The sequence below is a fragment of the Spea bombifrons genome, chromosome 1 (genome assembly GCF_027358695.1).
Source record: "Spea bombifrons isolate aSpeBom1 chromosome 1, aSpeBom1.2.pri, whole genome shotgun sequence".
NCBI lineage: Eukaryota > Metazoa > Chordata > Amphibia > Anura > Pelobatidae > Spea > Spea bombifrons.
Genome location: NC_071087.1, coordinates 150,819,447 through 150,844,510, shown reverse-complemented (window position 1 = coordinate 150,844,510; position 25,064 = coordinate 150,819,447). Strand labels below are relative to the sequence as shown.

Sequence of the window (25,064 nt, the reverse complement as noted above, 5' to 3'; positions counted from 1 at the left end):
ACCACATACTCTATCTTACAACTTTTCACCGCACAAGAGAGATAAGGGGACAAAAACAAAAAAACAACTTAGCAAGTGATGTCCCGGATATCTAACTGCGAGTACAGGCAGTACAAAAGTGCAGCGGTCTTACAAACGACCGAGTGATAGCCTTGACTACACTTTTGTAAAGCATATTCCAGCACAATTACAAAATATTTAAAAAGTTGCATACACACCTTGTTTATAAGCACAACAAATGTTGCATTATATCAGTTGATATGCATTGTTTGTTAGAATGCACAACAATTCCATCTGAAATTCTAATTCTTGGATGCTCACATATAAACCCCTTTATATTATCCAATGGCAATAGGTATAATGTATAGATAATCTTTATCATTGTGCATAGGGGTATGACGTGTGCTGTGTTTCATGGAATATAAAAGGTATTTATTTTCCAACGCACCAAACTTACAGAAACTGGTTAAGTAGATGGAATTCAATACAAAGCCATTTTGTAGGTCACTTGAGTTTTAGATTCCAGAAACCCAATAAAGTTAACTTAAATTTAAAAATGTAATCCCCATTGATTTTAACCAAAACTTGATATTGGATGAGATATCTCAGGTATCTTAGAAATGTTGGCCCTGCTCTGGATATAAGATTTTTTGGTGCCACTGAATCAATCATCAATGTCTACATATGCATACATTAGCATATTATATTGGTATATGTATATATTAACACATTGGATGGATATATATATATATATGGGACAATGAGAAAAACAGTATATTTTGTCTTTGCAGTCTAAATGAAATATTTTGAATGCCCTATACCATATAGAAGGATCAACCACTATTGCTAGAGGAGTCAAGTCAAATACTACATAATCCGATGTAGTAATGCGGAACGACTTACTGGTCTTAAAGCTGAGGCCAGTTGTGAAGTTGTTATTCTGGACATTGCAGGAGTAATTTACATGACGTGTAATTGATTTAACCGCTTTTACTTGCTATGGAGTGTGATTTATCACCCAGCCTGGTTTGCACTATTGATCTTAGAGTCTCAAGGCCAGTTTTAGCTGGGGTCAAGTTGGATAAAACACTTTATCCTATTCCATCTTTGGTTCTTAGAATGCGTCCAGAAGACACAACCAAGGAACCTGAATGTCCCGCAGGCCTATGCAGCTCATGATGCCGTCCACCCACCTGTAACGGAGCTTGTCCTATAATATATATAATATATTCTATATCAGAAATGTGAATCTGATTTTGATCAAGTGTCCACTATGCTGTACAGTGATTTTTAAGGAATATTTCCCCATTCCCACAGTACAAAATATTTCAACATTCTGGCTCCATATTGTTCCATAATTTGCCAACCCTTCATCTACATGAGAAGATAACAAAATGAAACCATTTTATAAATCCTGGCGTGGGTTACGACATTGACACAGATTCATTAACTAAAAATGTATCTCTGTTTATCTTTGTGGCTTATTTATACTAGTTCTTTTCTTACGTTATTATACAATATGACATCTTTTAAAAATACTGAATGCAGTATATGTTCCATATCTAATTTTAGCAATTTATCAAAAAGGCATACAAGTATAATAGATGAATTTCGTATTGTAGAACATTGCACGTGGCCATTTAATATTATTTTAACACATAAAACTTTTTGTTCAACTCCTTTTTCTCAGAAAGCATGATATTTACAGCTTCAAATAAAGTTTCATTGTAAAGGTGATCTAATTGCCGAAATGAGGATATTTACACCTATTATAGTGACGTTTGGTACGAATGTCGTTATGACGGTTGCCTTGAATAAATAAGTAGCGCAAGAATTTAGGCACAGATGATTACTAATGAACATCCTGCGTGAAGAAATTGTCTAAATCACAAGACTAATTTAAGATCTAAAGATGAATTTGGCGTTCACAAAACAGTTTGATATTACACTGCTTTCTTTCCGTAGTGTCCCCTCCCCCTATTTGTTAAAAAGACATATATGAATCTCGTATCTACTGGCTAATTTTTTATAATACATGCCTTAGGATATATTTGATCCTTTACATTACACACAGAACAAACAATGGAAACATAGAAACAAATCAAAATTAGAACTCACAAACAAGTGCACGAATGGAAGTGAAATTCATAGCTGGTGTAGATTTGTTTTGAAAAATGACATTGATTTTGTGTTCACGTTATTTTTTTATTATTATTATTATTATTTTTTTGATTATTAAATTAGACATCTGTTGTAATTCTGGCCTAAATATACGGCAGGAATTATATGTTAGCATTCTAGAAATTTGGTTCCTATTTTGCAATGCGAATGTTTGGGTGACGAGTTGTTTTTTGTTTTTTTTTCAAAATGAGATTGCATCTGTCAAATTTATCATAATTAGCTCTCCTATGAATTAATAGCCAATCAATAAGTATTGAACCATGACCATTGCGTTCTCCTTAAGTTATGAGATAATGCAAAGAAGCCAGCAAGAAGGAACTTGGTGAACATACCTTATGTACACATAGGTAGTCGGAGTAGACAATGACATCATATAATTTACAGTGTGAAAGAAGTTAAAGCTCACATGTTAGATCTTATATTATCAATCAGTAAACTGATAATAATTGGAAATCACAGTTAACCATGAATTTTCCCTTCCCTCAATAATCTGGAAAAATAAGCAGAAATAATAAATATGTATTAACAGAAAAAAAAAAGTTACAAAAATGTTTTTTTAAATGTTTAAAATAAAGGAAGACACACTCATGTATATGAATTTATATTCACGGAAGTTTTAGTGCTAAACAGTTTATATAGTATTTTTGAAAATCTTTTTTACATTCTTTATGCATGGTAAAGCCATCTAAAATATGTCTCCATTTTAGGTACTATGAATCTATATGTTGGACCAGTTTTTGAGATAGTTTTAAAGTTTGTTATAGTGCTGGCAGAGTTTACACATAATAGGCATCATAAATTTGAAGTATATCGTGGTTTTTCTGTATCTGTGTCTGTCGTTGCTGTGGTGGCGGGGGATGAATCCTTGCTCGGAGCTAGCGCTGTTTGGGGTTGTGTTGGTGTTCCAGCTCTTGAAGGAGGTAGCGCTCCTGAAGACATCTGGCGAAAGAGCGCAACCCTTGGAGGGACATTGCTTCGGTTTCCAGACTGAGTACCTGTACCTTGTACATTTGATATGGGCTGTGGAAGGGATGCCAAAGATTCCCCAACAGTTGGATGTGGTTTAGCCACTATAGTGGAAATCTCATGGGGCAAAGAAGGCTGTGAAGCTGAAAGAGGCCTCACTTCTCGTGTTAGGTTAGAGTTCGGAAGTGCTTGAGCACTCTTAAGAACTTCATTACTTGGTGTTGATCCAGGTGTTTGCTGCTGTTGTTGCTGTATCAATGAAAGCTGTGAAGCAGTAGGAGAGCTATACTGAAATGTCCGACATGCCAGTGGACTCTGTACAGAAGGACTACAGGCTACGGCAGTAAAAGATGAAGGTGAAAACATAGCAGCCTGTTGTGGTGTCTGTGGGCTTGGTGTTGGAGACTGGAGATTTCCATGAGATAGGCTGTTTGCAGTATAAACAGGTGGGGATTGAGTCCTCATTCTTAATGATGAAGTGGTACTAGAATTAAGAGCTGGTATTTGTTGATAGCTAACTGAAGGAACCCCTTCCACCATCTCCCGATCTTGTTTCACAATCTGCTTCAGTATCTCGCTCTCCTGATTGTTGAAAATTCCCGTGTTGAGGTCCTTTTGAAATCTTTGCTGAAGAATTGAGTTCTTCTTCCCTATTGAGAAAAATATATTTCTTTAAATTTTAAACAATATTTTATTAATGACTGCAAAACACTTTCCTACGATATCTTGATGAGTAAAGGCAAGCAACCCAGCTGCAAAGCCAAAATGTGACCAAGCTTTCATTGAGCCAATTATCCTCTTATATGCACAGGGACTCAAGAGCATCCTTCCGAACATACAAGAGGGCTCAAGAATGAAGGTTGAAGGAAGGGTTTGTGTGTGTGAATATTACATTCTTCCACTCCTGGCTTTCCAGATGAAGTCAGGAATTGGGTTTATTTTTAGGAGCTCTTTCAACATTATCTTCACTTTATGCTGTTTTCTCAGCCTCATTTTGGAACACTACCTGAAAATTTACCGGTTAACAGTGCATCCACATTGCTTCAAAGCAAATTAAGCTTGCGTTGGACAAACCACATTGGCCACCCGTTGCACCATTTTGTCTCTACCTTTCAAACTTATATAAAGAGATTTAAGAGGGGTACATAATATATATATATATATATATATATATATATATATAGTTATATAGTACCCTTGAAAAATGAGGATTAGAAGCTTAGCAAGAGATTAAAAAATGATTAAAAAATAAGATATCCAGACAAAGAAAGAACTAAAAGCAAATAAAATGTTCTGCTTTGAAACGTTGTCATTCTAATAACTTTCCACATTTCATTGTTGTTAGTGCTATAAAAATAGACAATTAACATAGTAATGATAAGCTTTGTAGACTCTGATACTACTGTTGTTGTTACAGCTTTTGCTATAACTCTATACATTTCTATACATTGGACCTTTTGTTTCCCAATCAGCATAACTGATGAGATACTTAGCTTTAGGGAATATTTTATCGCAGGCAAAATGTTATCTGTGGCAAATAGCCAGATCTAGCTGGAGTATTCAGTAGTCACAGGTCCAAAAGACCCTCTGCACAAGACCATGGGCAGGTATTTCTCTACAGCATGGTTTACTGGGTGCCACGGGTTCTTAAGAGGCGTAGTGCTAGGATTTAATGTAATATCCTGCAATCAACAGTACGGATCGCAGCAGAAGGGCATGCTGAAGGTCTGCCTTGGGTCAGCAGCCTAAGGCCACACTAAACATAATTACATTGCTGAACGAGGCACTGTATATGGGAAAGCCAGCCTGGAAAATAATTTTGAGAGTTTTCGTTAAATATAAAGATAAGGGGGGGGTTGGCACTGGTCACTAATCACTATTATCGTGATAGTAAGTTACAGTTTGACTCTGTTCCACAGAGGCTAGGCTTTCCATGCTTTATGCAACCTTGACGGATTATTGCCATAGTATGTTTTTATGTTGGCCATACTAGTTAAATCCTTCCACAAAATAATAATCTTCCCAGCTATACATTTATACCAAACTATGTGATCACTATATTTAAAAAAAGTTCTGGGATCAGTGAATTAACCTATAGATCACCAGATAGGAGTGAAAACCGTAATGGAAAGACTTTGATCCAAAGAATAGTTTAGTAATCCCAGAATGGCACTTGCATTTCATGGAACTATTTAAAACTCTAAAGCTAAACTCCCTTGACGTAGTGGCCTGGCCAGGGAGAATGTGGTAAGAGCTAGAAGGACAGGAACAAGAATTACAAGTAGAAAAAAATACAGAAAAAGATAACAATAGAAAATAAAGCGAGTATGGATTTTCTCTAAAAGCATTCTTTAGTGTTGCAGGATATAGTTTGTATTTTGATGGGTCATAGGGGCACATGTTACGTATATAGATAGATTGCGATTTATATTATGCTATGATACACAACAGTTAATATTGTAACATTGTACAGTCCGAGCAACGATATTGCTCATGATCATTCTATGAAAGGAAAAAGAACAAAAGACATTAACAATAAACCACAATTACGTAGCATGAACAGAAGTTTGATTATTTGCGTCACCAAATATTTTAGAATGTGTTGTTCATTCCAAATTTTAACTGAAGAAGCACACAGAGTTGTAGGATGGAAGTGAATGGTGACGACTGTAAAGAAAAGGTGACATTTCACAGGACAAAATGGAAAAAGCGGTGGTTATCAAGTGAAAATGTTTACATCATTGTACCAATGTATAACGGAATCGTTCCAAGACAGACAATGCTAGAATCTACTCGGTTAAACATTCACTTTGATTCTGCCTATTTGGCATTAAACTTTTCGGAGTCAAATGAGGGTGCATTTTCTGTCTACATAGATCATTTCATCTAATGGTAGAAGCGTAATGCTAGTAGAAGATTAAAGTAGCGTTTATGTAATAAAGCGGTAACAAAATAAACTAATGCTTGGGCTATTGCTGAGGAAAACAAAAACAAACCTGAATTTCTTTTCCAGGTCCTCTTTGAAGCCTGAATATAAATTGCAATAAAAAAGTTATAAAAAAAAGTATTCACGTTTAGAATATATTTTCTTTTCTGTATTTTCAGGATTATATAATCGGTAAATTGTAATTATTTTTAGAAACCTGGAATTTTGGGGGGGGGGATATGAAAGAAATAGTGACAAAGGAAAATAAAATTTATGGTGGAGCTCCTGTGTATCATAACATAAAATAACACATTTCTATACAGAATCTTATTTTCTGAAAATGAATAATAAATCTGTCATTAAATTGTATTTTACTATAAAAATAAAATAAGGTAATTTTTCTAGAATAATTACATATTTCACATCTTTAAGGCTGTTATTGAAATTGGAAGGTATACTATACAGTCAAATATATTCATGTCGTTAGTAATTTAATTAACAGTGTTGCCATCCAACTCACAAAGAATTTCCATGGTTTTCCAACTAGTTTTGGAATCTGGATCACATATGCATCATCCAAATAATAAAGGTTTGGTCAAAACTAACAAACATGAGTCCTTTCTCTTTTTTTTTTGTAACCATAGTAAAATAAATCAAATCACCCAAATATTATTTTAGAATGTCAAGATATTTTTGATCAATTATAGAGGTTTTTATATACAAGAATAAACAATATTACCTAAACATTAAAAAAAATCTGATCATTAACATACTATTATATAAGCAAAATAGACAACAGATGTTTTCCCTACTAGAATAAATTCTAATATTGCTTTTTAATATGTTTTCAGGTGATTATCAACATTTTATCAATTATTGCTTTTTAGTTTTGTGTTTAATATTTTATTACTTTACAACGAACGACCTCCTTTCACTAAACCGTTCTCAGAAATGTTTACTAGTAAAATATTTAACAGACACTTCATTTCTAAAAATTTATATGGAAATGATGTCACCTGGTAATTTATTTTTAATAAGAACTTATTTAATGTCTTTAACTTAAAAGAAAAAGGTAACATAAAAATGTTTTTTTTTAAGTCAAATAATTCTCCCTTGGTTCAATATAAATCAAGCTAAAGATTTATAAATGCTTCTTTTGATCTACAGAATATTGACCAAGGATTCTCCTGCTGTTTGGTAAAATGTTATAATCCCTGGACAACACATTAAATTCACTATCTGAGGGGAAATTAGTTTTGTACTTTCGTGGACTATGTGAGGCAAGGAGCCCAACGTCTCTAAATTAAAATGTTAAATTCACCCACAGCCCTAAATTTGTCAGACGTCTTTGGTAGGAATCTGTGTACTTGCTAGCAGAATATGTTAGAATGACAAGTATTAATGCAAGTGACATGTCTGGCAGACTGTAAATACACAATGTCATTTATCCTGCCTCCTCCAAGAAAAGGTTTATACATCTAAGCGGTGATGTAGCCATTATTGGCGATTGTTTGCTTGCAAATTTGCTTGCTTTCACCTGAAAATATCGCGTAAGACTTGCATAGTTCTAATTTCACCGGCCATGTTCCTGCTTCTTAGGCCTGAAATTAATATAGTCCCCGTTTCCTATTCATCTGGACTCATATGGTCCAATGATTTGTAACGTAATTAAACCAACATACTTGGGTTAATAGGTGTGTATTGAGACCTGTGTCATTCACTGGAAGTCACGTTGATTAAAAAATAAATAAATAAAATAAAATAGTTCAAAATGCAAAGTTTTTTTTAAAAACAAGATCAGTTATTTTTACAGAAACATATTTCCATTTAACCCTTTAAACATACTGCTCCACGAAGACAAAACAATAAAAAATTGAAAATAATTGAGTTTTTAGGCACATTGAATCCTTGCTATCCTAACATCTGTTTTCAAATAACCTTATTATATTGTATGTCATGGATATTATTAATTGCATTCTTCACACCAAACAAGCACAAGGGTGCTAAATTAAAATGAAAACATTATAATATAATTAAAATATAATTAACTAGACAAATTGAGGAATATAAAAAAAGCAACGACAAACATGTTGGATGAATCAGTACTTAAAATAGTCGTATTATATTTTATCCTAGGTCAAATCCTAAACTACTTTGTTTGATTTGGAGACTTAGTATGAATGCATGAGACACGCTTATGATAGCGCTTTCTAGCAGGCATCATTACCCTTAGGGTTCTTAGTAATTATACTCTTTGTTTCATGCAGTTTATAAATTGAACCGTGAAGATATTATAATAAATCATAAGGACATTTAAACAAAAAAGTATAGTTATTGAGTAGAACATCATCTGACAATGACCGTTTGTGACCGTGCATCACATTGGACTGTGGGTAATAAAAAGTGGGCATTGTATGTGTATCCTTTCTGTCTGATAGATCTGTAGGATAATACCCGCAAAATGTACAGATCAGTGGGGTTTTTTTGTAGGGTGCACCGGAGGACTTTTGGAGATCACACATGATGTTTTTAGACAGGCTACAGCAAGCATCATTTTTTCTCACATTGTTTAGCTGGAAAACCAACAAGCTTTTCTTCCCACCTGGAAAAGGTAAATGTTGGGGTTCGTTATGCTACTTGAACATGCATGGCTGCCAGCTTCTTGGATTAAGCAAAAGCTAACCTACTTTTCTCCACTTCGCTCTAAAGCTACACCTATTACTATATTTAAGGCAGAGGCTACTGTTGAATTAGCTTAGATTTCAATATAGACCACCAATTGAAAGTTTTTTTTTTTTTCTTTTAACATATCTGCAATTGGTTCCAATAATAATCCACGTGATTTAGATCATCTGTGACTGCCGATAGCAGCTTTTGCTTTGAAAACACAATTTAAAAAACATTTAAAAACACAACGATTTGTCAAAGGAAAAGGTTACAGCAAGAATGAAGAAGGGGGAGATTTAGCAGAAACCACATCTGCCATTGGGTTTAAATGAAGGGCATTAATAATAATAATAAATAATGGGAAAAAGATTGAAAGGCTGCAGGTTTTACATTTTAAATTTTCACTCTGCCAGGTTAGATTTCGATACTATTTTTGTCTTCAATAGAGGAGATATATCCAGAACATTATACCTACAGAGCATTAGGGCAAAATCTAAAGACAAACAGGGCCCTAGACCAACCTATGCATAATACGCCTAAAATAAATATAGTTTGCAATACAGTGTAATCAATAGGCGGTATAATTCCACTAAGGGACAAGCTAAAGCCCCATTAATATAGTATTCCAAACAATTGTATAAAAATGGCGGGAACATTAAGTCAGTGCCCACAATCGGGGTCCTTTCCAACACAGGGTCCTTTAAGGATAAAATGCTACCTAAAGCGCTGGTCACATCCTGGTGACTATATGTGGGAAGAAAAGTAAACTGAGCCACGACCATTGTGAACATGTTTTTTTCTAGTTATCACCTCTGGTCATCCATTTTTATAATAGACTGTGTTTGGTGAGATTGTTAAGAAAGGATTGTCCCTCACTATGCCTGCTCTCAAATCTGTAGTTCGTCCTTTACTTCAGGAGTATCTGTTTATAAGGAAACGTGACCACTTGAACCTTAGTTACTTCTAGTTTGGTTACTAAACTGAAGATCTGATTTTGCTTGGATAAGTACACTTGTATTCAAGTATTTAAATGAACCCACTACCATCCAGAACAAGGATTAAACATTTTGGACTAGAATGCCCCTTTAACGTGTGTGTTCACATAGGAAACCTTTACTAATTAATTTTACTAATGGATTGCAGGAACTACTAAAGCGAAACATATGATAATGGTTCCATATGATACGCAGATTAACTCATCAGCAGGCCCTATTGGTTCCTAATCAATAAGGATTAATGTACATATAAGGGGGGGGTGCATTTCCATCTTTAAGTTCCTAAATGGTTACTGTGTTGAACACCACTTTTACCTATAGACATAATGATGTCTATATTTGAATCATTAAAATGAAGCCATTGTAGATAGTAAGGCATTGGTAGTCCATTGCAGTATTAATGAAAAAGGACAATACCAACATTTTTACCAGGTTAATTTTCACACCGTTTCCAGCACAAACATTTTTAATACACTGAATATATTAGTGACAGTAATTTTATTATGAGATATCTTTGCTTCCTCCAAAAGAAGCTAAAGTTATTTTTCAGTCCTTGATGGAACGTTCAGAAAACTAGCTGAGATGCCTTCTACAGATGGGCAGGAACAGGGAATCGGGTCAGTGACCGGATCATCATCTGCACAAGCTGCCTTCTTTAAATTTTGGAGGTAGCAAGAAAATAAATTTGGCTTATTTTGAAGAGGAAAAAGATATTTTTAAAGCATACTGGAACTGTATGCACTGTAGCTGTAGGAACAGAACGCAGAGGGGATTATTAATATACAGACATAACTTAGGTATAAAATTATAACATATCCATCATGCACATGCAGGAATCCCATATTTCAATGTAATGAAAAAGTAATTTTAAATCACAAACGGAATTTGTGTGTACACAAGTACTATATATAGGTCAGCTGAAACATTTTCTGCTCCCTGAAAAGACATTTACAATATAGTAAAATAATACGAAGAAAATAATACCTATCCTGTCTAGTCTATCAATGGCCACAGTCTCAAAGGCCCTTCTCATCATTGGATACTCTTCCAGTACTTCATTAAAATTCTCCACCGAAAGGGAATACAGACGGCAATATGTCTCCGCTCTGACACTTGCAGTTCGGCGGCCTTTTGTTAGAAGACAGATTTCTGCCAAAAGAAAAACATTAAAAGTAATGTTGTGATATTAAGCCAACAGTAGCTTTATGGTGATGGACAATTTTTAAAATATAATAATAATAATAATAATAATAATAATTTTAATACATAAAAATAAGAAATGTCTCAATGTGATATCTAATCTATGTCATTTTCATAAATTAGGTTTAAAAGATTTTATGCATAAAAATTGTGTACAAGGTAATTTATAGTATATTGTAGATGCTAGCAGTCCTAAATTTGCAGCATCCATGGCTGTGTCCTGGCGCTGTAAATCTCCCATTTTTCATACACACTGTCCAAAACAGGCTCTATGCATACTAGAAATGGAGGAAGGGGATTCCATGGGCAGATGTAACGAAGTAGAACTAGTAGGTAACATCATGCCACTCATGTATCGTAGGCAGAGATTAGGGTGACAGCACACACACTTCCATGTAGTGGCATGACATTAGAAAGTTGGTATGAACACTAGATCTTTTCCTCCCAATCCTACTCTAATAAAAAATAGCACACCTTAACCCTAGGGGATTCATAAGGCATTTTTTGCATGGTATATTAACCCCTTAAGGATAATGGGCGGTCCCTAAACCCATTGAAAACAATGCATTTTGAGCCCGTACATGTGCGGGCTTTGTCATTAAGGGGTTAATCATCATTGTCGTAAAACTTAATAATTTCTGCATGCTTTTGGATTTTCAAAACCTATTTGAAAAAAAGTAGTTCATCCATGAACTGAGAAAAAAAAATATCTTTGTCCAATAGGAACACCGGCTTCCCCAATGCATTTTATTTTTATGTGATAAATAATGACTTCATCAATTAATTTTTTTTATGTTTTACCTAACTTATCCATAAATTATTTTCACATAGAAAATTTTAACCACTATTGCACATGTATTCTGTATTCTGATTATAAATGATTCGTTTTCGGAATACAATATTACACAAAGTTCCATAATAAATGTTAAACAACAAAAATAACCCATTTTAAAGTCACATGAATACTTTGCCATTTCTCCTGGTAGAGAACGCCTTAGAAAGAGGAAATCGTTCTATTCGTTTCATACTGACCTCCAAAATAAGATCCATCGGTTAATTTCATTTCTCTGCTGGATTTCGTTATGACGCCCGCAACACCATGTTGAATAAAATACATCTTTTTTCCCACAGCTCCTTCACGGATTATGTAATCTCCGGGTTGAAATACTTCAAACTTCAATTTGCTTAACATGGCTGTGACAAAATTGGGGTCTGCATTTGCAAACAGGGGCATTGTAGCAACAAGTTTTCGACAGTTGAAGTTCACTATTTCCTAAAATGAAACAAAACATGATTAATGAAACTGATCTCAAATTCAGCATCTTATCTGCAGTAAAAGGGTTAAAAGGCCAACTTAACATAAAGGTATAGTTTAGATAACTTATTTATTGGAACTACCTATAGCTTGTGCCTATTTTAACCTGAAAATCATTATAAACGCGTACGACCATTAAGTATACTCAACTGCGGAATGCAATAATTGGGGAAATTACAGGATATATCAATGTGTAGTGTTTCTTTAACTATTATTTATCTTTCACCACTAATTTATCAAATACCTTATATCTTAACTATTAAAGGGGTATTTAAAAAAGAAAGCTTTTGATATAATAAACAACATCAGTGTTAAAACAGCAATAAGTATGACACCCCCCCCTTCCACAAGGGTTATCATAGAAGATAAATGACAGAGAATCACAACTAGAGTGAATACATGTACAGTACATGTGGAATCTGGTTCCTTTTACATAGTGATCAAAGTAGTAAAGGCTGGACATTGTTATTAATTACTGGTTCATATGAAAGGCGTTCTGGATCATGTACATTTCACTATATGAGATTAGTGCCTGTAATATAATTTCTTCTGTCTAAACATAAAAGGCATGTTACCAAAAGGGTACGTATTCTGAGATGTGGCTCCTGCAATCATCAAAGTGACACAACCTGAAAGGATCTCATGGCCAGTTATGTAACTGTTCCCAGAATACCAGGAAATACTTAATGCATACCCCTGGACATTTCAGGTGTCCTTTAATTGGGATGGATAGAGGTGGGCCTGAGGTGTAGTGAGGGAGGAGAGCATGGCCGTCCATCTACCTTATCTGTCCAGCCATTTTAAGCCACTTTAAGCCATGTTAAGCCACTGTGCTAGAGGTCTGTGGTGTCACACAAAGACATCTATTGAGTTCACAGCGTGGTGGTCCAGAAAGCAGATTTATATACCACTGTGGGGTATGATTACTTCACATCCGCCTCGTAGAAGGAACTGGAATGGGATTGTTTCACAGTACAGAATGTTACAAACTTGGTGTAAACCCCAAAGCAAAAGAAATACCTCTTAAATCATGTATGCATAAAATAACTTTTCATGTTCTATAGATTTTGTAAGATTTATTAGCAGGGCAAGGAAAATAGTATAGCTATTCTGGTTTCAGACAAGGTAGGGCCCTTGGTGGTATTGGACCAACAGACATAATACATTTAGCCATAGAGATAGCTGTCAATAGATTTGAAGAAGGCACCTCTGAGGTCCTGAAACTTTATGCATATATGTAGGTATCTCATAAACCTGTTTTGTGTGAGCAGCATTATTTTAACTTTATACAGACACTTTTCTAGTCCTCCACCCTTTTGTTCTTCATTCATCATTGACTGTTTTTAACTAATTTCTATTTCGCTTTTGTAGATTTTTTTTTCTTTATCTTTTTATTGTTCCACTAAGGAAATGATTGAAATGTGTCTGATATACAGTGTATATTTTTGGAAATAGGTATCCTTCAATATCAACTAAAACAATTTCCTTTGATTATTTTTACTACTGGAAAATCTTTGACATTTAAACCAAATGGACAGTGTTCAAGCTTCAGTCATTCAAGTAAAAAGAAATTGATTTGTGAAAGACGCTATACAAAATTGAAACACAAAGATGCCAGGATGAGTGGGAGGTTTTATATTGACTAATACAATGGAACGAAGGAAAAGATGGAAACATTAAATATTGATTAAGTGAATGCTGTCTCAATCAAGTCACGTTTTCAATTGATCAGCTTCTAGTTGAACTATTATACAATTATCTTCCTGCCAAACCTTGACAAGACCGGACTGGACTTTGGGGAAAAAAAGGTTATGCTGTAACTAATCTAAAGATATTAAAATGTCTCAAACTAGAATTTTAAAAAGAAACATTGTAAGAAGCTGTTAAACAAGAAGTAATAACACCATGTTCTTCCAGGGGATTTATTTAAAGGCCATTGTACTTAACTAGTCAACTTTCTTCTTTTAAATTACTTTGGTATATTATTTGCATGATACCGGGTACAATGAATATTGAAAGTATCCTCTGCTAGAAAACAAAAGAAAAAAAACTCTAGTCTACCATATTTTCACATTTTGGGAAGTATAAGTTTTTAGGATTCCTGGGGACAGCAGTTTCTAGTAGGTAGTCATGAAACCCAGTAAGAAGTCATGTTAAAAATCTATATGAACTGTGCTGCACCAAAAACAGAACATTCAGTTTATATGCATTTACTTTATGGTATAAAACCAGACCCAGACCAGTCCTGTTTAATCCTGTGCAATGTTAAACACAATGTAAATACGGAGTAGCTGGATAATGGTAATAGTAAAACCAGAATTGTGTACAGTATAAATGATGGATCAGCTGTCTACCCAACTGACAACATTATACATCAGATCACTACATGCATTACAACGCACTGCTTCTCCTGTGCTGGAGAACAACAAAGCTGACCGATCTAATATAGTACATGACAACACGGACATTCTTTTATTAATAGGGTGATTAGGGTAAAATTATAGCATTTATAGGAGAAATGCTAAAACGTTGTGACCTTGACAGAGAAACTTCCACCAGTTTATCCTTTTTCACTCTACTGAGACATTCCTTCAAATATTTGTAATTGCGCTGCTCACTTAAAGAAGCAGAAATGTTAGTTATTTATTGTGGATCCTTGTTCTTCCTGTGTGCAGTCTAGTGATTGTGTGAGCAAGATTTAGCACACTTTATAATCCATAGAACAGTAAGGTCTTTTGACCAGGGTTCTCTTAATCTAATGTTTTCACACCTGCAAATTTTAAACTCAACATCTCCAAGAGTGTTTGCTTATTGCCCACGTCTCGTACATGCCCCATTTCTGATATCTCAATCATTGTTAAGATATCCACAACAGCCCAACTCTGGTTTTGTCACACAAGAGTCTACTAAAATACCAATTAATTCCCATGTGACGTACAAGCAGTATTATTGCAGCTCCATACTAACTGGCCTCCCCTTCTCCCACCACTCACTACTCCAACTCATTCTGAACATGTGTTGTAGACTAAATTTCTTATCCCATCTGTTGCCCCACTGTGCCAACTCCTGACCCTTACCTACCCTTTTCAACAATATAGCCTCTATATCTCTACCCTTATTGTCAAATATCCTCTTATCATGTGCATAAGAAATCATATTGTAAGATACCCAGATACATATTCACAAAGGAAGAGGCACAACACGTGCCCATCGCTGTTCCTAGGACCTATATTTTGTTGGTGTACAAGAGAATAACGTTTTAAATTAAGTAAAGCGGCCTGAGAATGAATGCTGTTTGATTCTTGAAACTGTCTCCTCTGCTTCTAGTCATTGGTCAAGTAGAGGGATTCCACATCCAGACTGCACAGAAACCTTCTCCAAGAAGCTTGACAAGCCTCCATTTTTTGCAGGGCTTGCCTTATTATCCTGAACATAGGACGCTAATTATTTTCCTTATTTGTGCCCTGCAATGCCCCCAAAGCCACACATCAGATCTGCTTATAAATATCCCAGCTCTGAACCCAAAAGCTTCCAAACACTTACAATTTAACTGGTTAGTCCCGGGACACTCACATTATCTATTTAAGGTTTAGGTATAGAAAATCTTATTCCATTGCTATTAAAGCTCTGTCTGGTTTTTAATAGTTATATATTAATGCAATCTAAAATATTACCCTTTGAGAGCTGGCAGCAAGATTCTGCAGTAAGTGTAGTATGCAAGAAGTACTGAATAAAATATATATTATGTTATATATTGCAATCAAAATATGAAGATTCTTACCTCTCTCAATGGATCATTGAGCTCATTCAGAATGTTGTCCTCATCAAATATCTTCCCTTGATATCGGTGCTCATAATAGTCATGTATCTTCTGTCTCATGTCAGAAGGCAATTTGTGAAATGACATGTATTGTTCTACTTGCTTGTACTGTAAAAAAAGATATACATATACATTAGCGTTTTATTTAGAAAAATAGAATCCTCTCTTTAGCTGCAATCATCCCGTTGAAAGCAATATCAAATAGATGAACAAAGATTTTTGTTGATCAGGCTTATACTGATACAGTAGACGCTGGGATGGAGGATCCCCCCCCCCCAAAAAAAGCATAAAATAGCTAACCAGAACCAAATCATTTAAAGACTAGGCTTTGGTGAGATATGGGTAATTTTAGCAATAGAATCCAACACCATCTGCTGCAAATACTAATGATTTTTTTTTCTGATAAAGGGGTTTTAAAGTTTTAAAACAGTGAACTATAGCTTCAGATCAGACTAATCTAATTTGATGTAACTTTGGTCTACTCAAGTTCAACTGTACTGTTAATGAACATGTTAACATGTTGATACTTGAATTGCCACAAACTGTGACAACACATATAGACTGTACTTGAAAATGAGAACTCCCTTTTGCAATGTGTGGAAAATACCAAAAAGGCAAAAAATTAAGTTGTAAATGAGACCATTACGACATTAAACCCAGCTATAAGAAAATAGTATTACATAGGGAAGACATGAATGAGAAGGACATTTTAAAGAAAGATGAGGACTGGTCTGTCCTGTTTGTTTTTGTTAATATGAGGGCTAATACATAGATATAAAAAGCAAGAGGGGCCTTTTAGAAGTAAGGAATATGTTAATTTGGAAGCAACAGCAAAAGAGAATGAGTGAAATAAAAGGCCACTTGAAGGGAGCAATGCTTGCATATGTCATTTGGAAGGAGCTTGTAGACTTCCCCATACTGTTTTGCTTACTTGGGGCCTGGCGGCAGACACAAGCAACAAAACAATGAAGCTGTCTGTAGGAGGGGCCCTTCTGAAAATGTAGAGACTCATGCACCTCTTGGAGATTGAGTTTTGGTGATAGTCTGACACAAATAATATTAGGTAACAACATATATGGAACTCACATAGTAATCCTCTGGAATGAATGGCTTATAACATTCAGTACAGGGGGCAGGTGCCGCCAAGTGGCCCAGTGATAAAGCAGCCCGTAACACTTTTGGCCATCAACAAACTCTATGTGACCCTAAAACACATTTTCAGGAGGAGTGCATACTCCAAAAAGACCACACAGATGATCTAATCATCATGTAAATGCCACCTAACGTCCATGCAACTCTAGTGGCTATGTGTGGAACTGCATGCCAAAATTATTTAAATCAGAGCAGCCCTGGAGGAAATTAATCCCCTGCCTACATAAAGTGAAGTTAATTTATCATTTTAGGAATGCAATGTCATAAATGCACTCCAATGTTTGTATTGTACAAATGTTCTTGGTAATCTGTCAATTAACTTTGTAAATGTAAATAGATGGTAAAAAAAAGTATAGCTGAAAAGTTAAATTGAGCATAACTATTTATCAAAGTATATAAGACTATAGCAGACACAAGCTTGGCACATTCTGCATTGTGGGTTGCTATGAGTTATGACTTGCTTTATCTCACTGCCTTTAATAAATAATGGGCTTGAATCTATTCTCCCTGTAACCTTGACTGGTGTTAATAGTGGTTAAAAATGCATGTTTTACAATTTACACTCCGATAGCGATTGTGCTTTCTGAACACTACTAGCTGAAACTAACCATCTAAAACGAATAAAAGAAAAAAGAAATTGCCCGTACATTCCAGATCATCAAACCCGTCATATAGGATTCACAAGACTTTTCTAATGAACTTCTACTCACTGTAGAAAGATACAACAATCACCTTGGACATATTTAGTGAGTGATAAAAAGTATATCATTACCAATTTTAGACATACAGTGTCAACAATTGCACACCCTTACTGTAACTGTTTGGACACATTTCATGTGAATGCCAATGCAATATTTCTTGCAACTAACAACAACATATATCTACAGGATAGGTATCCACAAATCAGCAACAACACATAACCCACCCTCCATCGTTAAAGCATCCGAAAATCACAAAAAGAATTATCACATATGCTATGAGATTATTGTGACAACAAAAGAAGTTATGGCTGAGGAGACATAGGACATATTGATCTCAAATCGATTCTGAAGGTAAGCAACATCACAAAGACTGTTAAGCATAAGTAGCCATAGTAAACAGATAAAATAACAGAATTTAATAATATTTACAGGTAGTATTTGGGAAGTTGCCCAAGATTTGGCTGTGGGTGGGAGTCCACACTGGGATGCAGCTGCCGTACAACCAGGCACATGCCAGACGGACCCTCCATCCAGTGATTATGGGTGCCAGCCGAGTCTGGGATACAAGCTGTATGCTGAAGGCAAAGGCAAGACCACACATATACAGAACCTAGGTTATGGGTTAAGGTTAACATATGCATGTCTCCATCAGCCATACAAGGCCACATGCTTACAGTAACAAAGCCATCGCTGGACTTCAGAAGCTATTATTTGTTGTCCATTTCAAAACATCTAACTCCGCTAATTAATGCATGCTGGGAATATCTGGCTCCCTGTGCTCCAGGGCCATGCCTAAAGTAGTCACAAGTATGACAAAGAAAGGCAAGATATATATATATTTTCCTTCCATCCAGCAGAAGCAGGCTATGGTCAAGCTGGCCCAACATGATCAGGTCATCAACAGCACACGTCAGGATTACCCCTTGTTAGCATGAGGGCCATACATACGTTAATTGGAAAAATGTACATCTCATTAATACCCAAGTGGCCTTTGAAGTTAACATGAATACATAATGTGTTTGCTGTCTTTCCTGGAAATACACATGAAGCTTCCATTTGGGTTTAATCCTCTGTTCACAGAATGGAACCTCTCAGGGTAGTCGTCTGCTAGATTTTCTGGATAACGGATGTGCTTAGCATACAACATGCCCTAAACACAGAAATATCTACCTTATAACGTTGCTGTCCCTTTTCTATAGAGAATGCAGGTCATGTACATTACTCAACACAAAGTGTAAATAGCAGTGTGACAGATCTTGATAGCAACTAGACAGCTGTACCAGAACACGTTGCGAAGGAACAGTGACCCCAAAACAGTTGTTATATTTGGACAATCACATAAAGTTTATTGACATTGAGACGTGCGTGGCACATTTATTAGATCCACCAAAAAGAGTATCCTCAATCCCACTCATTCACACAGCCAAACATTGTGGAGGTAGTGCTTGCGAGATGCGCAAAAGTGTATATTTTATGAACAAATCACTCAACCTATACCCACTGCTTCCCTGTCTCTTGCTATATGTCTGTCCTCTCCTCCTTTAGGCCTATCCTTAGCTTAATGAAACCCACTCAAGGCCTAACGGTTGTGTAGGTGTTGACATAGGTAACTTTGGGTGGTTGTTGCGAGATAATGTAAATCTGAACATTTCCTTCTATCGAATTGGAAGTGTTGTGTTCTGCGCATAGAAGCAGCAAGCGCTGGGCTTTAATGATAAGATAAACACACTTTGCTCTCTTGTATTTTGCTATTTTTGTATTTTTTCTTTTGGAGTTAGCTTGTGACTGCTTTTTTTTTTTTCATGTGCTCTGTATTTTACAAATGGGCAACAATCCAGTAATTACACAGTACATTATCTACATTACAGCTTCATTGACTTATCCTCAGCTGCATATAATTCACTTTCACACAAAAATTTCACCTAGTAAATTAATATTATAAAATAAGTCCCTTCTTTTCTGCATTTTTTTTTTAAATTGGCACGCTGTTTCTGCTTTAAGACCTGTATTATATGATAGATTTAATCTGAACACATCTGATTTTCTATGAATATAAAGTAAAAGAACAACAATAAAAATACCAAAATGAATAGTGTGACTTATCGAAGTTGACACAAGGCAATTTACCTACAGCGGAGCAGCAGAGAACAAATAAACTGTACACAGTGAATGAAATTCATGTTTTCACCCCAAAAAATTGAGAGGCTGTCACTCATGCTGAGAAATGATTGAAACACCTATATTATCTCACATGGATAGCTGCATACTGCTATGTAATCACTGCCATACAATTCTTCGATCCAGAATATACCAGGTTCTTAAACTACCAGGCAAAAACAAGGTTTGCAGAGACTAATGGTACATCCCATTTTGATTTAAAAAACAGTGTTTTGGAGGTCAGGATGTATCGGAGGCCCTCAAACCACTTGCATTGTGGGTAAAGGGGGGGCAAAACAAGCACTGCCATCATGTCGTGTCCTCCCCATGAGTTATACCGTATTTGCTCGATTATAAGACGAGGTTTTTTTCAGAGCAAATGCTCTGAAAAATACCCCTCGTCCTATAATTAGGGTCGTCTTATAATCAGACCTCAAATAGGTCTGACTATGAGACGACTAAGATCCAGATCCCCCGCAGCTGCAGGGGACCTGGATCCTCCTGTCTCCCCCCCCCCCACTTACCGGTACTTCTGAGTCCCCGGTGTGTAGCTGGGGCAGCATGTAGATGTCTACGCAATTCGCGTAGACAACTTCCGCTGCAGCAGGAAGGAGGTGTGGCTAGCAGCGGGGGTTGTCTGTGTCCATCGCGCAGACCTTCCCCGGCTGTCAGAAATCAGAGTTCCCCGCACCGGTGCGGGGAACTCTGATCTCTGACAGTCGGGGAAGGTCTGCAAATACGAGCAATTACGGTATAACTTTTTTAGACACCTGGGCTTTGAAATATTGGTCAAAATAAAATATTTTGAAATAAGATACAATGATACCTTAAAGCCCAGGACATTCTATTGCTTTCATCTAATAATGTTGACATAGAATTTGATGGTAGATCAGTTCTTGGTCTTGTCTTAGATTCAATATAGCTTTATGCCTATCCCATGCATATTTAAATTCCCTCGATACATTAGATTTTACCACTTTTGATGGAAGGCTGTTCCATTTATTTTTGAAATCAGCAGAAAGGAGCGCTGTGACGGCCATTAACATTTCGTAAGTGCAACCCTTGATGTCACCAATAACCAATACATTTTTTATCTGTCAGTTTAGAAGACGTTAGAATCAGATCAGAACATTATCTGGCATGTATAGATACCAAGAAATCCGTATGTATTTCAAAGAAATAATAAACATATACGTAGAATTCTAATCTAATTCTCTTCAAATGCTTGGTGCATTATTTGATTATGTCACTCTTTTCAACATCTTTCTCCCTCCTCATTCAAATAAATAAAACAGACAACCTAAAGAACAAACAGTACAAGAGGTGGATGCACTTGATCACTTTGTCCATATCTGAACAATCAAGCACCTACAACCATATTGATCGTTGGCAAGAAGGACTTGGCTGTAGTAAAAGACTTTTTCGCTATTAACGTCGAGCACTTATTTACAAATTTTCGATATATGCGCTTGAAGAGGCCAGGCATGCACTTTGCACATAGTCTATAATAATTTATTACATTTCATTGGCTTTTGATAAAATTGGAAACCATATATATATACTAAAATCCATATCTTAAATCCATATATTAAAATATTACAACCGTTTATTGAAATCACTCTTATAAGACTCTTGTTCTCCTTCTCATTACTACCTGGAGATTTAGATTTATACGTCTGAGCCAAAGCAAATCACTCAATAAATAAGAAGCTCTTGAATGTACTCCCTATGATGGCAATTAAGGTAGGAGGAAGATTTCATGAATGAACTGGATTTTTCTTGGCAGAAAAAAAAAGAAGAAGAACATAGCAGTTCATCCAGGGATTGTTCTCCCCTTGGGCAATGAAGACATTTTAGTATGGATTAAAGAGATTTAAGGATGTTTCGTTTCCTGCTACTAGATTAATGCAGTTAGGCAAATGCTTAGAAACTTGAATGTGATGCATCTTTTTTTTTCTCCAGCCTATGTAACCGTATCCATGCGGTAATCGTCAATAACTTGGAATAAAGTCATACATAGGTTGTCTTGCCAATACGTATAATGCCTGGTAATGTCCCAAGCCTGGCCTGCACTCAAGCGCTCCCTCCTCATCTACATATAGGAAGTAGGGCGGGTATTATTATTATTTATTGTTTTATATAGCCCCATCAAACTCCGTAGCGCTGCACAATGGGTAGACAGGACATAACGTAGTATATAACATAACAATTTGACTTACAGAAACAACAGGTGAGGAGGCCCCGCTCAAATGAGCTTCCAGTCTATTCTTTGGTTAGGGATGAAGGGCTAGCCATAATTCCAAAAGAGTTGAAGTTGGCTAGAAGAATTAGGCTCTGGGCAGTAAGTGGTGGCCCCAATGCTGCTACATCATCTGCAGATTAAACACACGGACCTGCAGGCCCGGGATTCAGTTCTGATTTCCCGAGTATCCATGGCAAAATTCCATTCCCAGGTATGATAGTGACATTATATTATAGATGCAAAACCCATACCAAATTCCTTGCATCTATAATATAATGTCACTATCATACCTGGGAATGGAATTTTGCCATGTTTATTTTAGTTTAATCGTATTAGAATAAAAATCCAGTTTTTTTGTAGACGTAATACAAGGCATCTATTATAGTTTGATGAAGACACAGATTGTTTGTTTCTAAAGGCCTATACGAGCCAGTCCCTATCTTTGTTGTGCAGGTTTTCCTGCGTGGCTCGGCCTCTATTTTTTGCTTGCTTGTTTTCACTTGTTTTGTTCTCATTTTCCTGATCTCTTGCGCTGCTGAGCTTATCTAAAAAAAAAAAAAACTGTTTATGAGGCTCTGCTGCCGTGCTTCAAAGCGCCCGTAGCCACAATCATTTTCAGCTCTCGAAACTCAAATCAATGACTACTTCTTTATAAAACAAACGTGGGGGGCATTCGGAAAGCTGTGCTTAGAACAAGCAGTCTAGAATTGAAAATCTTTACATAAATTGAGGTTATTTTATTCTCATGAAATTGTTACAGAAATCTTATTTTTTCCATCTTTTGATATTTTTTTTTATATTCATATCTATTTCCAATTTCACAATAGGTACATTTTCGCAAATGACTCTTGTCACATAGCAACCAGTTGAATGCCCCTTCTGACTGGACCCGCTGATTATATTGGATGCTCCGCTGATAAAATTACATGTAAAAGTTTAAAAGGCATTTGAAGTGCTGGAGAAATAATCAGCCTGGATATTATGAAAGGGGGCAGTTTAGAAATAAAGAGAGGTGAAATAAAAGGAGCATTGAATGGCGTGGGGGGGTTAATGTATGCTTGGTAGGCATGTGCTCGGTGAAACAATGTGCTGGAACTTCTGTGAAGTTTTTAATGGATGTTCTTACATCCTGGTTCCCTCCGTTGGAAAATTCTTTCTTCACAGCCCTCCAGGTCGCATTTTGCAGGCTTTTCGGCAATATGTGGCTTCTGTATGGTATGGCAGGCGCAATTTTCAGCCTCTATATTTACACAATTATGTTGCTCGCTATGTTGCCGCCTCCGGGAGGCTTCATGGTTGCGAGGTGAAGATTGAAGAGTTTAAGAGTATAAATAACAGATGACACATAAAGGTTAATAAAATAAAGTAATTATAGCGGGTTTAAGATACAACGTTAGGAAGGATTTCCTTAGATAGGTAATGCGATATTTAGAAAATGTTGGGCGGGGTGGTGGGAGTTCTGAGGAAAAAATGAGGAAAAACAGAGTTCAATGTTGGTGGAAATGGGGAGGAATGAGGAGAACCAGGGTTGGTTCTATGGTTTGCAGGGATTATTATTAAAATTTACGCAAACATAACTGGGGAACAAGTGCAGTGCACTCAGGGAGCAGCTAAAGGATGGTGGGCATACAAAACCCCTGCCATTGTGCCAGAAGAGGAAACAACAGGCCTACAAAAGCACTGGCGGGGGGTAAATGCAGCGAGTGAAGCACTGCTTGGTAGAAAAAAACATGGTTTGCTTCACTGATTCCTGAAAACATTCTGTGCATTACTGCCTCTTTAATCCACAGAAAAGACAACATTTACAATTGTTGTTAATACTTTCTGTTAAAACAGCATATGGTTCCTCTACAGCTCGGGCAACAACCTAATATATTACGATGTTCGTCCTTTGCTATTTTGGATTATAACCATCAGGCAATAAAACCAGGCATCCCACCGGCCCAAACAGACTTGTTATTCATCTTTTCTGATGTTCTGGAGTCTTGCCATTTTACTCTAACCTTGAAAGAGTCCCATGTTATACAAAACACAGATGGTCAGAAAATTATACGCTTTATATATTTTATTAAAAAAAGAACAACTAGACTAAGGGCATTTGCCCACTAAATATTTCAAGAATGTTTTCATAGTCTCTAAAATGGTTTCAATCTGCTATGGACCCATGGTACCTATTATGAGCCAGTTGGAATAGTCTTCCTTATAGCGTGTCTGGAAACTACCCAGGTAATCTAGCCCAGATGTATCTCTCCCATATGGGAGCTGGATGAAGCCGAACTGGACAGGGATTAAATACAAATATCACCCCCTCTATTTTGCCACTTGCTACAATACTTGAAACCCAAACAGTCCCTCTGTTTCCATCTCATTCCCCCTCAACCTCCTAATAGATCATAAACTCACAAGAGGATGGATCGCTTCTCCTGATGGGCCCATAAGTGTGAACATGTGTTAACCTAATCGAAAAATTATACATTGTCAATTTTGATGTTATTGTTAATTTTCAATGTCCCTCTATTGTAATAGTGCTACAGTATCTGCTGTTTGATTGAATAAGTACCTGTGATAGACTAAAAGCTGTAGTATGATTGCAGAGCTCTTTGGTTTATACTCACTAATGTTTATGTGTTTGTGCAGGGGCACCGAAGACTCTGTATTTTGGTGGTGCCTTTTGGCCACCATCCCTCCTTGAATAATTCTATGTGTCTGCCTTTCGGGTGAGACCCTAGAAGATCTGGCCCT

General features: G+C 36.2%; 1 protein-coding gene across 1 annotated transcript in view; it reads right to left on the bottom strand.

Annotated features, from left to right (window-relative positions):
• Positions 1-2,843: 2,843 nt before the first annotated feature.
• HCN1 (hyperpolarization activated cyclic nucleotide gated potassium channel 1) overlaps positions 2,844-25,064 on the bottom strand; it is a 130,945-nt gene continuing 108,724 nt past the window's right edge. The window contains exons 5-8 of the mRNA XM_053448076.1: positions 16,032-16,178; positions 11,968-12,208; positions 10,720-10,884; positions 2,844-3,797 (exon numbers count right to left, since the gene is read on the bottom strand). Of these exons, the coding sequence (XP_053304051.1) occupies positions 2,974-3,797; positions 10,720-10,884; positions 11,968-12,208; positions 16,032-16,178 (1,377 nt within the window). The 3' untranslated portion in view covers positions 2,844-2,973. The remainder of the gene's footprint in view (positions 3,798-10,719; positions 10,885-11,967; positions 12,209-16,031; positions 16,179-25,064) is intronic.